The 17,291-nt window shown below is 36.5% G+C and overlaps 1 protein-coding gene across 4 annotated transcripts in view; it reads left to right on the top strand.

Annotated features, from left to right (window-relative positions):
- LOC134528097 (focal adhesion kinase 1) overlaps positions 1-17,291 on the top strand; it is a 386,174-nt gene that overhangs the window by 55,623 nt on the left and 313,260 nt on the right. For 2 of the 4 annotated variants that reach the window (XM_063361351.1, XM_063361355.1), the window contains exon 2: positions 14,517-14,789. The exons of 1 other annotated variant lie outside the window; for it this stretch is intronic. In XM_063361351.1, the coding sequence (XP_063217421.1) occupies positions 14,710-14,789 (80 nt within the window). In that variant the 5' untranslated portion in view covers positions 14,517-14,709. Of the gene's footprint in view, positions 1-14,505; positions 14,790-17,291 lie in introns of those variants that run through there. One more of the 4 variants, XM_063361352.1, reaches the window with a different exon arrangement.

Below are 17,291 nucleotides of genomic sequence, written 5' to 3' on the forward strand. Positions count from 1 at the left end.
TATTATGGCATGCAAATAATTAATAGTATTAAAATAATAAAAGGACTGGAGTGATATAATAAATACGATTGGTAAAGTATGCATTCGGTCAAATAAAAAAAATGAGTACTTAGTATTCAATGTTAATATAAATATCTGTATAAAATTAAGAATTTAATTTAGCAAAATAATCATAAATATTAATTAATAATGAAAATCAATCTGATATGCTGCATGTTTATTCTAATTTATTAGTTTTAATTATTAATTAAATAATAATTTATAATGCAAATAAATTATACATATGGGGAGATAATTCCACTTATATAAATACCCTTGAAAATGCACTGGAAAAAGTTTATAAATACAATATCTACCACTAATATTCACAATGAATAAATGCTTTTAATGATGTGGACTAGTATTCAATAACAGTCACTAAAATATTAGATTTAAAAGCGCATTTATAATTTGTGTGTTTATGTACTTTTTTTTTTTCATCCTGTGAAAATTTTGTTGCATGGTGTGCGCGCATCGTAAAAAAATTACTGATTTTTTTTCCCCCCATGACGCGCTTGAAGACGTGTAACTTGAAAGACGGGAAACACCGGCGCGAGCCGTGGGCGACTGCCCCTGGTCGGCACCGCGATGGCGTATCTCGGTTCGTAAATCTTCCCTTCGGGCAACAGGCAACCATAGTGCCGGCCGCTCGTCGCTCTAATCTCGGGGTGGCCCATGTCACGACTCAGCGCCCAGCCCTGCGCGGACATGCCTTCGCTCTCAGCTGAATTGCCGTGTCGCGCTGGTTCAACCCGGACAAAAACCTCGCTTCTTCGTCCCGCGTCGGCCAGTGTGTTCTCGTATAAACATCCCAGAATAAGGAGGAGGAGACGACAAAACAGAATCTCTTTATATGTGCTGTAATGTCATTTTGGCTAGCATTGCATATTTTTGGTCCGCAGTATTTCATGTATCCTCAGCAGTTAGCATTATTATTATCATTATTAGCAACTATTCGTGGTACCCTGCTTCGCACATATGAAGATTTTTAACTGAACAAGTTTTATTTTTAAAAATAATTATAATTAACTTGTATATAAATTCATTTCAAGTACAGTTTTTTTTTTTACGTATAAGGGTGATATGATGGTAAGGATAGTTACAGAAAGACTGGATTAGGATCTTGTAATTTCGTTCATTTGCGAGGTATATAAGGCAGCGGTTCCTTTTTTTTTTCGGCCAGGGAATCTTATGATCTACTTTCTTTTGGAGGAACCCCAACTCTTTCAAAGAAAATTATTTGACAGTAATTGTGAACATTCAAACCAGATTTATTTTATTTGCACCTTATTGATATCTAATTATCTGCATGTTGTAATCATCTAATAGAAAATAAACTATAATTAAGAATTAAAAGTTTTTATTTTACTTATCTAATGTGATGAATGAAATTTTTTCATAGTTTGATGTATAATAGCCTTAAAATTAGGTTTAATGTCCGTCGGCTGCATACCCCGTGGTTCCGCGGAACACCTTTTAGGAACCGTTGATATAAGTCATATATATTAATCAATAAGATATATTTCAAACGCGCGTGTGCAGACTGCTGGCTCGCGTGGCAGTATAATTATTATGTTAAATCTGGGGGCTGTGCTTTCATGGGATACCAATGAAATCGGCCCCGGCTAGTTTACCACCTCTCACGGCGCCGACAGGTTCCATGTTTAGTGTTTGCAGAGCACTGTACAGTTTTTTTAAAGCAATATTGTGTAAAATTTATTAATCATGCTCGAGATATTTAACTTCTAAAACCCTATTACTGCGCACGGCTAGGGTTCTTATGTGGCCAAGGGATTCAGGGAATGGTATCCTAATTTTTTTGCTTCTATTGTTTTATGTTGTTGCACATTATTTTCAAATAAATTAGTAATATATCCATATCCAATTCTTTATAAAAAAAATTCTACTAAACTAGTAATCATTTAATAGTTTTTATGAACTTAAAGGTAAATGTTTATTCGATTAACCGTTCGTATGTACCTAGCCCTCGTCTTACAACTATTTATCTTTAGTAGGTATATAATTCACTAAACCAATGAAATTATATTTTCTCCAAAACCATTTAAACCTGAGGTTTTCAGGGTTTTGTAAATAAAGTGTGTTTTAATGATTTATGAATGATATGCTAAAAAAAAAACTTAAGAACAAGGCTACACACGAACGGTTAATAAAAAAACCACATGTTTTGATGCTTTCAGAACATGCAAGGACTGTTGTAAAAATTTGCCTTTAAGTTTATAAAAAAACATTAAACAGGGACTAGTTTAATATAAAAACAAATTTGAGCGATCAGTACTTGCTAATGATGTGTAAAAATCTAATTTCGGTAACGAGCAAATTAATGTGCTCTCATGTTGCAAGTACACTTAAAATACGTAATTCATACACGAAATATAACGTAAAATTACTTTTAAAAATGGCCGACCATGATAAAGATAAAGCAATTTGCTTTTTTCAGCTACATTTCTTGATGCGATTCACACGCAGTTTCCGCAACCGCCGCTAGAATTCGCTGCCAGAGCTGCTACGTTGAGACCATTGGATCATTCTATCAGCAGACCGAAACTTTGGACTATAATAATGAATCTACTCGACGATAAAAGCGGGGGGAAAAAAAAAGCAATCTTGAAAAAAAAATTATAAAACCCAGCTTTGGACCAGATTTTCGACAGGGGATTTTTTTGAAATAATGCCCATATTGTTAAAATTCGTTAATATGAAGTTGATATGAAGTTTTCCTTTGGCTTAATGAACTTTTGTTCGCGCCATCCACCACAGATGGCAACACCGTGGTTACGTATTTCCGTTCCATTCCCGAAATGACTTCCACCGCGAGATAAGATGGATGATGGACGTGTTGAAATGATACGAGGAAACCACCCTCCCCCTCGGCCGGAGCGCGGGGCGCAGGGCGGCACGCAGGAGCTTGTTTGTGCCGGCGATGACGCATCGCAGGGGCGGCGCAGGCCTGGCGCAGGGATCGATAGGTGCGCGCGCGCCGAGTGCAGCGTCTGGGCGCGGTGCAGCAGGATGCAGGCCCCTCGGCGGTCGTTGCTTCTGTTCACGTTCAACATTACTCTAAAACAAGCGACTCGAATAAACCATCAGAAAAGATGAGAAAAATCGAAACAAATCGAATTGTGGTGCAAACACATATCGATTGTTAAATAAAAAATGACTGTCTTGCTACAAAGTGCTTATATTTTTTCAACCATTTTCAAATCAGAACACAAATTGTCTATCAATAATCAATTGGTGTCTTAAAAAACATATATATGTATATATTTGCAATATTTGATTGTAAATTATATAGGTATACATAAGGAAGGGATACGATACGAATAAGGTTTTTTTTTTTTTACTCCACCATGGACCGATAGACCGTGGAGGTATTCCTATAAGGAAAGGTGGGTCGTCAGCTGATAAAGTTTGGGAACCACTGCTCTAAAACATTATTGATGTGTAACATTATTTTCTCTAGGTACACAGCATTTTTTTTTTTTTGGGGGGGGGGGGGTTGGGGGGTCTGGTCATTTCTTGAATGACGGTATTCCCGTGGCGGATGGCGCAAACAACTTTTTAATGAAATTTTAACAAGATGAGCAGTATTTTAATGAAATTCGCATTAATCGAAGCCGTTTCATTATATATACGCTTTGCAAAGTTGATAGGCGACGTAGTTGCTCCGGCAACGAATTCTAGCGGCGGGTGCGGAAACTACGTGTGATTCACGTCTAGATATGTAGTTAAGCAATACATACAATTTCCTTCTATTTATCATCACGCTCGGCATTATTTGAAAGAATGCTGCGTTAAATTTCGTGTCCCAAGTTTCGTATTATAAAGTCTTATTTGCAACATGAGAACACATGAATTTGTTTGTTACCGAGGTTAGATGTTACACATCTCTGGCGAGTACTGAAACACTCGCTCGCATTATTATTATTTTTTTTTTAAGGTGGCCATACGCCATTGCTGGTTTTCACTCTGTGCCATAGAGAAACCACCTTAAGAATGAGCAATAAAAGTGAACATAAACATAAAAACAAGCCAAAATCAGTCGATATCAAAAATGTTGATTCCTGGAGGTTTTATCTTAATCTTCTGCAGTTGGAATCCTTCTTTGGCTGTCCTGATGTCTTTTTTTTTTTTTTTTCCCACGTTATCCCGGAAGCTAATGCTGGAATGGATCATTGTGCTCTATAAGCCAAGACTACATACCCGGAAATTTTGCGAATTCAATTGGTGTCAGGCTAATTACTGTACTACATGAATACTTTACCCACATTTTCTTTCCTGTTGGCCGAATTGTGACTCCAATATTTCTCCTTATTTTAAATGGATCGATGTGATTCGGTCTCTACTCCTGTCTGGTAGTTGACTAGCTCACAGTCGGAAAGGGAAGTGGCGAAAAATTGAAAGAAATGCTTACGCATTAGGCATATATGTTTACAATCTAACCGGTTAACAAAATAATCCTCGAAATTTCCAGATTTCTAGCCATTACCGATTCATTCCCCAATATTCCTGGTTTTTGTCGTAAGTCTTTTTCTCATTTATTGGAACAGTTTCATTATATAGTTTAAAATTTCGGTCTGGTAATCAAATGATTCAATATTCGACCTAAATGCTCCGGCAGCGAATTTTAGTGGCGGATGCTGAAGCTACGTGTGGTGAGTCAAGAAATGTAGTTGTAATATTGTACGATGTTATTACAACTATACAGCACACACTTATAGTAAGATTCCCAAGCAATACTGTTCATTGATGTTATCAGTTTTCAAGTTAAGTTGTCTCTGACTTCACGGTGAGTTACTGAAGTAAAACAAACTCTGAGCATCTTAAACTGTATATACTTCCCAGGGTAACAGAAAAAAAACTAAATTCGCAACTTGTGAATGTTTCTTGTTTAAAGTAGAGTTCACACTTTTAAAGGTTTTAAAGTTTCGTAGCATTATATCATTTGACAGTATTATTGAAGTAGCTTGGCTTCTGGGTTGTAGTCGCGTCCTTGGCGAATAATTCACCGACGTTTCGGTCGACATTGCATTCGCCATCATCAGGGAGCAGTAGGTAACTGCTCCCTGATGATGGCGACTGCAATATCGACCGAAACGTCGGTGAATTATTGAACGGAAATCGATGAACGGAATGTGTCACGAAGGTGGCGGATCTACGTGTAGCAATATAGACCCGTATATTGTGACATTCGTAAACAATAGGGGACATAACCAAACTTATGGGTGTGGCAAATTAAACTTTATGATGGTGCAACTACGCTGGTATATATTGGGTATACTAAAATAGTGAATGAAATCACAAGTTATAAAATACCTAAAAACTGTGATTACAATGGTTATAATATATATTATATTTCTAAATTCCCAAGATGCTTAATAGAAAGCACAGGGGTAGAGCTCACTTGATAACCGCGAGGATTGTGGTTTAACTATCGTCACTGGAATTTTTTTTTAACTTTTATAATAGCATAATATTATAATATTGTTGAATTAGCTCAATAAGGTTAAGATTTGTTTGTAGGAAATATGTACAGACTAATTTAGTCGTTTAAGCTAAAACAGATATACAAGCATATACTTAGTCCTATAATATGTTTTAAAATATTTCAGATTAATATTTTAGTAATGCCACAGAAGTATAACTTCAAACGTGTGCGGAAATTTTATAGTATTAACTGTTTAGTGTATTTTAGCAAAAAAAAGGGCTGTATTTTAATAAAATTCCGGTATTATCTGTTAAGTGTATTTTAACATAGTGGGCTGCATTTTAATAAAATTCCTTGTCGAAAATCGGGTCGTAAACCGGGGTTTTATCGGAGCCGATTATAATATTTTAAAAATTTCCTGTTGTTTCGTGCTGTCAATTGCTATCTGCGTTTGATGGTGGCAAGCAACGTTTAAGATGCAGGCAGCGAATTCTAGCGGCGTGCGCAGACAGAATGTGTTGTGATACGCAGCCAGAAATTTTGGTATTTGAAAAGCGACTGTTTTATTTATCAGTGTTTGTATCACGCTCTGCATCATTTTAAAGAATTCTACGTGTCCGAGTTTTGTATTATAAGTTTATTTGCAACTTGAACAATATGAATTTTGCTCGTTACCTAGATGTTTATACCACCACTGGCGAGTAGTCCTTAAATACTCGCTCGCATATATATATATATATATATTTTTTTTTTTGCGCAGGACACCACTGCAGCTGGTGGTGTCAGTAGCTTGATAATGGCCATCAGGCCGTCTGGACGGATGCGTGTGTGCTCCGCCGGTCATCACGCCAACCTAATTACTGGTAATGAGATAATTTAGAGGGGGAGGAACTCCCGCCTCTGCTCACACAAACACACACACGCACACGCACACGCACACGAGGCGCGTGATGTTTAGGAGGATGAGGTTCGTCCTCGTGACGGAAGACTTAATTCCCCAGCTCGCGAGGCCTCGCGCTAGCCTAGCCCAGCTGCGGAGGCCCGAGGCCGGAAACTTCCACGTGGTGTGATTTCCAGCCTGTCCCGCGAGTTTTTCAATGCTTCCGAATGATTATTTATTCCAGGGTTTCCGCACACGAGGGAAATTATGGAAAACGGGAGAACTCGGGGATTCGAGAAAAAAATTTACTCCCAAACCTGAAAAAACACAGGGACACGGAAAAAAAAAATAGTTACCAAACTTTCGTGTTTTGAAACCAGAATGTATTTGAATTAATATTTAATGTGCAGTAGAAAGAATTTTCCACCATTATCTAATCGAACAGAAACAATCAATGAATTTTAAATAGTGTATTGATTTAATGGTTTGAATCACTATCGATTGTCGATAGTCTTTCACATGGTCACAGTCAATAGTGTAGTTTTAAAAGTTTGATAAATTATTGTTGTTTAGCATTACTCACAACGTTGTTTGTGTAACATTGATGGATATGACAACATTTAATTTATTTGAAACATGTTTATGGAGATTCGCCATTGGTAGTTTACAATTGAGGTATTTATATGGCATTACTTAGTTTTAAATATATTCTAATGTTAAGCCAAAAACAGTCCAAGTGAAATTGCCTCCTCGTGATCGTTTAACTTGCAAACGACTGTATCACACACTTCAACAGCATGCTACTCTTAATTGTATTATTTTTTTGAGAGGGAGAAATGTGGTATGACCATTGCTGTGGTGATACCATCTAATACGGAATTTGGTTGTCATCAGCGTGGTTTTGGGTGATTTCAGGGCCCTTGGTGAAAACTTTCGTGCCATATTTCTTAATTGCATGCTCCGACAACAAGTGGGCACGCGTGAAATTGGTTAGCAAAGGCAGGTTTAGCAATTTTTTTTTGCCACTAGTGCATGAAAATTTATATTGCTTTTAAATTTCCGTCATTGAGCATTCAAATGAAATCGCTTAAGTGGTCGTTAATGGGAGAAAGATACGAACCGAAATTCTCCATATTTATTTAAACATTTTATATGTCATAACTTTTTTTATCATTTTGTATTGGAAATTTTCTTTCTTTAAAGCATATATATTAAATTATGAGATTTTATAAGGCGGTAAAGTTTTTATATGCAGTATTTTTACAGTTGTAGTCTTTCCCAATTAAAAACTCAATACTAAGCTCCAATGACTTCACAGGGTAAACTAGTTATATATAACAGCGGGATTATATACAATGCTTTAAAGAATCCAATTTTTTTTAATTAAACGACAGAAATTTGATATTATCTGAAAACCGTTGAAACCATGATGGCGTCATTCTGCTCTTATATATTTTCTCCTTTTACCCGTTCCTGTACCCTGTGTAACCTTTTTACGACTTTCCATCGCAGAATTTAGTTTTTTTTTATACAGCACAAGTCTGATTAGTCTGTGATCAATAGACAATGAGGTGTCGAAGGCAAACGCTAGCGTATATGAGATACATTCAAATTATATTTCCATGCTGTAATTTGTTTTCACACATTTACATGAAAATTCAGAACCCTTGCGGCCCGACCATTCGGAGCAGGGCTTCGGTTGGTTTATCCAATGTTATTGGCACATGCACGTCTACATTATCATGTTATACGAAAATGTTTTCTCACAGATCATGCGGACGTAAATTGGCATGTGCAGTTGACATGTTAGTCTCCAGACCTATTTCAAGGTTTTTTTTTTTTCATGTGTAACAGCTTAGCTCTCGGTTTGCGGCATTTGGTTGGAGTAATTTCGCGAATGTGACGGAAGTCCAGGAACGTAAATGTGTAACAGACGGTGCTGCTATATGTGGCGGATTGCGCGAATCGTAGTTCACAAAGCCAAAGGAAAACTGTTTAATGTATTTTAACAAGCTAGGAATTATTTTATAATAATTCTTGTTGAAAATCAAGTCCAATGCAGGGGATTGGTATTATTTCAATTTTATCGGAGCCATATCATTAAATAATTTAAAATTTCTGTCTGCAAATCAAATGATTCTATAGTCAACTTAGCAGCTCCGGCAATGAATTCTAGCTGTGGGTGTTGAAACTACGTGTGATTCGCGTCAAGAAATATAGTTTAAAACACAATTTGTTGTATTTATAACGCTCACAAAATTTTATTTGATTCTATATCAAATTTAATGTCCGAGTTTCGTATTACATTGGTATTTGCAACATGAGAACACACGAATTTGCTCGTTACCGAGGTTAGATTTCATTTATCACTGCCGAGTACTAAAAGACTCGCTTACGTGTTTTATTTATTTTTGTTTATTTCGGAAGGAAGTTATTGTGTAGTTTGGCAGGCTACGGGGTCGTGTAGTGTTTACCCTGGGTTGTTCCGTTTTCCATTAATTACCAGTCTTCATGATGGAGCAACAGCCCACACTGTTAAAAATGTTTTACCGTAAATGTGAGAAATCCCTACAAATTATCGAGGGATTTTTGTCAATGTACAAGTATATTCGTAAATTTACGGGCTTCTGGCTCGAGTTTACTTATTTTGAACACGAAATCACAAAAACATGTTGGAGTACAAACGAATCTATCAATACTTCCATACCAATATCGCTTTTATTAATTCCTTGTGCATGTTCACCCATTTTCAAGGCAGTGCTGCCAATTGTACGGATTTCACGTAATCATTGCCGATTTAGCCGTCCACGAATTAAATTGCAGTGTGTTATTTAAAGAAACTTATGACATATCTGAAATTTCTTATATATCACGGTTTCGTGCAATAATTCATTGTATTTCACCGTTTCGTCCAATAAATCTATCTCGTGTAATAACAAGGAAAACATTTTTTAATAACTTAACATAAAATCAATATCCTGAAATTATTTTATGTTTTTTGAATATTGAGTGGTTTGCAAACCTAAATAAAATATTTTATTTATATATATATATTTTAAATTGTTTAATGGATAGATTGGTTAGTACTGTAGAGGAGTGAGTTGAAATTATTTTGTCTGAGTCTAGAATTTGGCTTAAACTTTGGCGCATATGTTTTACACGTGTTATTTTGCGTGAATAAATGTGATTACCGATGGTTGTGCCAGCACGGACAACAGATCACAGAACGTGGAAGTCGTTATCCGGCTTAGTTTATACGAATATCCAGTACCTGGTGCTGCGAAGAACAACTCGTTCATTCGATGTGCATTCTACGTCGGAAATACCTTAAATTTAATGTAATTTCTAACATATACTTCTCAACTGATTCCATTCTGGTCTTGTCCGAGTAGGAGTAACACGTATGTGTTATGTAGTCCGTGGGTAGTCGTGATTTGCAGGAATTTCTAGAAGAGCAAGTACTTTCATGAAGTCAGGCCGATATGTGTGTGATAAAATAATCGCTACCTAGAGAATGTAGACTATACGTAAAGACACGGTTACGTTTGTATTTCAGTTACGTAATTATATATATATATATATATATATATATATATATTCAAGTTTATCACTACCAGCCATCAGTTAAGTTACAAATTAAAATTTTTGAATGAAAGTGAAACAAATATATCAATACTAGCGACCCGTCCCGGCTTTGCACAGATGCGATATACTACTTATGTTGCTTCGTGTCGACTTAATAAGAAAATTCTTATAAAGTTCTCGTAAATGTCCGGTATTTTCAAAACATTTTATACGTACTAACACGTGCTACCTGTAACTAAAGAATTTTTTCGTAAACAATGTTGACAGTTTTTATTTTATCATGAGACAACACAAACATATATTGTTTAGAAGTAACGGTTCTGTGAAAAGCACTCTACGCTTAAATCTATTCCTGATACTTTGACAGTTTGACCCTGCGCTTTATTTATCATCATTGAAAAAGACAGTTTTAACGGGAATTAAAGCCGTTGGTATTAGTGGAATCAGCGGAAGCAAAACTACTTCTACAGTTCCACGTCTGGTCAAAATTTTGCACTTTTTAATGATTTTTACTATAGCCCGTTCCACTTTTAGATTGCAGTACACGGCTTATGGCGCGCGCTGTTGCCAAATCTCTAACACATTACGATTTTCAGGATATGTGTGTCTTTGTAATTCGGATCGAACAAGAAGCATTTTAAGAAATCATATCGTAATTTATAATATTTTATACTATTACACAAATAAATTTGTAATAATGCCACTTTTATGTAAATTTCAAATAAAAACTACCTATTGTAGACGAAAATTTCTTATAGTTTTCTTTTATGTTCTAAAAATCCCATTTATATATATATATCACATTTTCATGGGCGCGATAAATGCCGTATTTTTGGACAAGTCATGTCCAAAATGATAAATAAAATACGGTAATGGAAATTCTCGGTCGAGTAAGTTATGGGAAAAATCCGAACAATTGGGTCGAAATGGGGAAGATTTTTTGAAAAACAGAAAAATCGCAACAACTCCCATAATATGAATAATATCGCATCCGTTTTAACGTATAATGCCAAAGAATGTTTTCGAAATAAATTTTTGATACGACCAGCCATAACTGCATGGGTTCGAAAAATATTTTCACCGGACAAAAATAACGTAACTGCCTTAGTAGACACCTTATCAAGTCTGTTTAAATTGTTTGTAAATATCATAATTATTTTCCAAAACTTTGTCTAAAACAATGTTTGATAATATGCTTGGTGTTGAGAAGGATAGAAAAATAATTCAAAATTTTGTACCATGATTGCTATTAAATTCCTTCGTATTTATTTCATACATTTTACATATTATGTTCAAGAGTCGATAAAAATATTTTTGTAACAACCATTACTGCAAGGGAAAGAAGAAAATATGGGTGTAAGGATATAAAAATCCCTTTTTGTTCTAATGTAAAGAAATATAATCATCAAAATCTTCCTGCGCCTTTAGGCTGTGCCGATAAGGAATTTTTTTTTAACTTAACTTACAACAAGAATCTGTTCACACACATTTCATTCATGGGAATTTATACGATAAATGTAACGTTAACTTGATTAAGAAATTAATAACATCACATACCTTTTAATCACTATCGCTACCGCTGACCAATGTTGATACCCCTTCCATAAGAGTAGCACAGAGCTGACTAGAAAAATGGTAAGCTTCCTTAATAGCATTGCACACTCATATTTTTTGAAAAATACTCAAATACATTCAACACAATATTGCGCTCCCTCCCGCGTAGCCTACCGATATAATTTCTTTTCGGTGTTCTATCTTCCATATTTTATATGTACGTAATAAAAATAAATGTAGAAAATAATATCACGTATGTTAATATATAATTTGTCAAAATTAGAACTGTAACGAGTCACTGGACACAACGCGTTGCTTCGTCGCGAGACGCGATACTAACTGGCAGTAGTGATGGGTCGTTCGTTAACGATTCGTTCAAAAAGAACGAATCTTTGAGAGAACGAAATCTTGCGATTCGTTCGCGATGTAAAGAACCGGCTCTTTGAGAGCCGGTACCTTGAAAGATTCGGTAGAACGTAAATGCGGAGAGAACGAGAGAACGAGAGAACCAACCGGCTCTTTGAGAGCCGGTACCTTGAAAGATTCGGAAGAACGAAAACGCGGAGAGAACGAGAGAACGAGATGAGAGAACCGGCCACGCACCCGGTCTGATTCGTTCGTGAAATGATTGATGACGTCAGGAGTCTGAAGAATTAGTAATCACAGCGTGAGCATGTTCATAAGAGCAAACGATAACTGATCAAATAAAATAGGGTAACATGAAAAGTATCTATACCTGAAAATGTCAACTGTTAAGTAGTGGTTTAAAATTGCGTTTTCACATTCACATACACAAATTTGGGGGAAAAAAAAACATGAATTAAAAATAACAGGGAAAGTAACTACAAATGTTCACACTTACCATTTAGGTGTTAATTAATGTACCTACTTAATTTTTCTCTCTTCATACTAAATCGCAGTATTAGTATTCAATTTTTGTCTTTTTTTCTCTAAATGTGTTGGTCTACATGTAAACACTTTACTCTCTCTAGAGTGTAAATAGCCTGTATATTAATATTTGTAACTTAAAAAGTAATACAATATAAATAATCTTGTTTCATATACGCAACTGTGATTCACTGGCTACGAAAAGCAATGTTCAAGTACTAGCTATAATAGTGCGATTACAAATTAAAGTTAAGAAAGATCACTTTCGTACCTAACATTCTTAGATTTAATGCTCCCGTATTATATAGAATCACTGCATGAAGCATTTGCAGCGATCAACAGTCAATAATTTTATAACAGTCAGTATACAACTAGACGTTTGAAATTTCATTTACCCATGCAGAGTAGATAAAGATAACCACCCACGCGATCCAGCCTCCTCTCGTTATCGGGTCACGCGATAACGAGGGGAGGCTGGAAGCAAACACGTAGCCAATACTCTTAAGGATGAACGAGTTACGACACCTGATAAAAGAGCCAGATCCTATTCACAGAAAAGAACGAAATGACCGAGATGAACGAATCGTTCTGAACGAATCTTTCTCGGAACTGATCCGAAAGTACCGGTTCGGTCAAAAGAACCGTTCTGCCCATCACTAACTGGCAGGCTGGTTTTCATAAATGCGTGTCTAAGGAAATACATGGTTGACTAAGGAAGCCATGTATTTGAAATTGCTTGCAGGACAGAACCCCACTTATCTAAACACACGACCCTGTTTCCTCTTACGACGGCAGCTTGTGAGAGAAACCTCTATTGCAGCGCGCTCTTGTACCGATAAGACACATCTTTAACAGATATTTCCACGGAAACTATAGAAGCAATTGAGATGGAGCGGCTTTTAAAAACTAATTCAATTCATTGTGAACATTTTTCACGCTTTCGTCCCCCATCTATCTTTAATAGAAAAAAAGTTTTCCGCTGGTCAACTTTTTGATGTGTCAGTTTGTGAGAAAATGAATTTCAATATATTAAAAAAATTATTTAAGTGAAACCTGTATAGTTTTTGTCTTAACATTTGTTCGGTGGCGTCCTAAGGCATTAATTTATTATTAAAAAAAATCTGAATGAAATACACATGTAGGTTTTTTTTTGATGTGAAACATCTCGGAATACTTCAAAACAGTTCGCAGTGAATAATTTTTATTTTTTTTTTATTTTTTCGGACACTTAAAATATTGTTAAGTATTCAAAATAAGCATTGCCTGGTGCGTATTTCGATGCTATACAATATGAAAAAAAGCTTGGTCCAAAAATAAAATTTTAGTTTCGTTTGATGTTTGGCAACAACGCACGAAGAAACAAGGACAGCGCTAACGGCAATCGGCGTGTGTTAGAGAGAGAGAGAATGCGCCCATTTACTTCCACACTGCAATCTAAGAGTGGGATGCTCTATAGCAGGCGTGTATCATTGCATAATTTAGGCGGATTAAGATCACGTCATTTTACGACTTTATTACAAAACATCGAGATTTCTCTACTAGCTTTAAATTTAATTTAAATGTATTATACACATAAACCTTCCAGGATAAATTCTCTAAATTATGGTGAAGCATCAAAATTCATTGTGTAGTTTAAAAGTAAGCGAAAAAACAGACAGACGGGGATAGCGACTTTGTTTATTACGTGCGTGAATTTTTAGTGTCTGTTTTCTGCACTGTTAAAAAATTTCACCTTCAATTATTCAGGGATCTACGTAAATGTACGGCTTCCTTCGTAAATGTTCGGACAATGAGCTCACTTACTTTTAACACGAATCCAAAAGAATAATCTCGGTACATTAATAAAATATTATTTAAATCTGGTTACGTCTGCAGTAAGAAAATCTTATGTCACTGTGTGTGTGTTTACCTTTGCTTAGAACGAAACATACAACTCAAAAGTCTAAATACGACGTAGTTTCTGCGAAGACTCAGTTATTTGAAATTAAGAAGAACGCTTCGTTCATTTGAGTTAAATTCTTCGTTGAAAAATTCCTTTAATTGACTGTAGTTTGTAACCGTGCGGATGCATTGGGGCGGCGAACAGATTGCGGAACCTTCAGTGGGGTGGTTATTGCACTGTAGGTGTGCCTGGTGTGGTGAGTGAAGACTCGGCGAGCGTGCAGAACAGTTGAGAGAGGAACAGTGTATAGGCGGTGAGAACTGCAGTGCACCACTGGTGGGCGATGTCCCCCGAGGCTTGACGGAGGTCTGGGGAGCCCGCCGGGGTGGGAGGCGGAGATGCTGGTGGGCTGACGACCCCCCGGCCCGCGCTACTATGATGGTTGAGCGCGTTCAAGACGGCTCGCTATTCATGTACCGCCGACCTGTCTACCGTGTGTTCCAGTACCTGGAGACGTGAGTAGTCCTCTGCAGCATCACTTATGTACATCGATACCGCACATGCAACAACACGTCCGTTACGTAAAAACATCCATCAGGAATATCGCTTGTCCGCTGGGCGAACAATTTTATGCAATATCGTGGTGTCCAGCTTAAAGGAAAACTTAAAAAATAATAATAATAAGCCTGGCGTAGTCGAGGGGTTTTGGCTATGTCTGAAAAAAAATATCAGTGAGTAGTCAGGGAAATCTATTTTAGTTCTAGAAACTTACGAGGGGGACCCAAAAATAACCGTAATCGTAATGTTGCGCATTATGTACTTGTAGCATCGGTTTTCCTGAGTCAGTCTACCATTTGCGCCATCCGAAAACGACGAGGTAGTTTCTCAGGTAGCTCTGTGTGTGTTTTTTTTAGTGCAGTCGTGATCCTAGTTTTTTTTTTGTATTACTCGCCAAGAACGCAAGGAAAACTTCAGCCATTTTTTTGTGCACCAAAGAGACACACGCACGCACGCGCCAGAGAAACCACACTCGTCTTTTTTGGATGACGCCACTTGGCAGACTGACTCAGGAGAGATCACACAACAGCTGCCTAGCTGCGGAAACTAGTGTGATATAAGTACATGATGGGCAACATAACGATTCCTCCGACTATTTTTGTCCCCCCCCCCCCCCCGGGTCGTAAATGAACTGGTTATACAAAAGGCTCGCTCTTTATTTACCGCTAACCCATTAACTTTGCTTAATTCACTGCTGATGTGGTTGTTAGGCCGAGATTTTTTTTTTTCATTTGTCGATGTCTCGGAGTATGATGTAAGGGTAAAAAAAATTTGTGCATAGTTTCCGGGCTTTTGTTTACTGTTAAAGCAGTTATGTCACGTCATTGAAGAATCTCTTAGTGACCAGGGCAGATGATAGTGCTAGAATGTAGCGCAAAAATTTTTATCGGTGGATTTTTGTATAGAAATATTACATATTTAGTTAGGGAAAAAATATAAAAGAACCTGATAAGTTCGGGAAAGACAGGGAATTCTGTTTGTTGTTTTCGCTGGACACTTTGTATGTGCAATTAAAAATATATTAAAAATCTCGAATTTCAATTCTACGTTGGCTATTTTACTCCACAACAGCTTTGCTAAATAAACACTTTTTTTTTTTTTTTTTTTTGTGATTTGGGGATACATGTTGTTGCATCTGCGTAATCTATACGATCTTTAGCATAATTTCTTCTTGTATTATAGTTGTAAGGAATTTTCAGTGGATTGAATTCTAAATCATGAGGTGTGTGACTTTTTTGTGGAACCAGTACCAACTTGTGCTATCCGCTTACGTTAATGTGTGACCCCACAGTTGTAATTACAAAATGATTTTAGGGATATGTTTGTGGAGAGTGAATGGACCAAGCTGTGAAATACGTGTGTATTATTTTTATTAGTCCCCATAGACTATTTTGACGCAAGTGTCTATGCGCTGATCTTTCCAACTCTCCATTAGTAGCACATGCTACACATGCTATACATCACTTAACTTATTCGAACGTTTTTCGACCTCTGCAGTTCTTGTATGTACTGTAAGATATGTTCGTTATCCGTGACTACTGAGCCGTTCCACTCGTCGTGAAAAGGGTCGGTGGTTTGAGTTTACCTGCAACCCCTTCTCTCCCTCTCTCATTCTCTTTTTCTTATTTCTATTCCTCTGTTCTCTCTCTCCCTCTCGCCCCAACATTACTCAATTTATGATTACATATTTGTTCACACAAGTGATTCGGATAATATTATAAGTCCCGTTGCGTTTGATTTTTTCACAGCCTTCCGATGCAAAACCATACATTTGCACATTTCATACCTTCTACTATATCTCTTCATTTTAAAGTTGGACTTGTTCTACTAGTCTAACTCTATTTTTACGTTTGAACTCCTTTAAATTATAATAAACTTTTCGTGTTGAATTCTTGGAATATAAGTAAAGAAATGCCTTTCAGTGGTTTGAATCCTTTGTGTTATATTTACCATAACTGTAGTTCTTTCCTTTACTGAGACAGATAACAGGGAAATATTGTTACAAATATTTTAACATAAAAAACTGTAGGTCATTAGTAGAGACTTGCATATTTCACGTTACTTTGTGGCGCCAGGATGGAATTCACGAACTTGTGTGTGATCAACTCGATGTATGTATTTATTGGCTTCTAGTCTTTCATGGATGTCAGAACGCGTGGTCCAATGAACAGGGACAAACAAGTATACAAACTTTTGCATTCTAAGACTGTCGTCAAACAATAACGCGAATTTTGCAGGTGTGAACTCATGTATCATTGGTTCACTTGTAAAAATAGGCTCTTTCAAATAATCGGCAGTATTAAGGTGTCTTCAATAACGTAGCTTACACTCACTTAGATGTATCGTTTGCATTCCTAAATATAATTTTTTAATTAATAGATGACTATGTGTCTAGATCCAGGTTGTGCTGCAAGATGAACAGTCATCCTTGGTTTCATTTGAAACGTACATTGTTATTA

The sequence above is a fragment of the Bacillus rossius genome, chromosome 1 (genome assembly GCF_032445375.1).
Source record: "Bacillus rossius redtenbacheri isolate Brsri chromosome 1, Brsri_v3, whole genome shotgun sequence".
NCBI classification, from domain to species: domain Eukaryota; kingdom Metazoa; phylum Arthropoda; class Insecta; order Phasmatodea; family Bacillidae; genus Bacillus; species Bacillus rossius.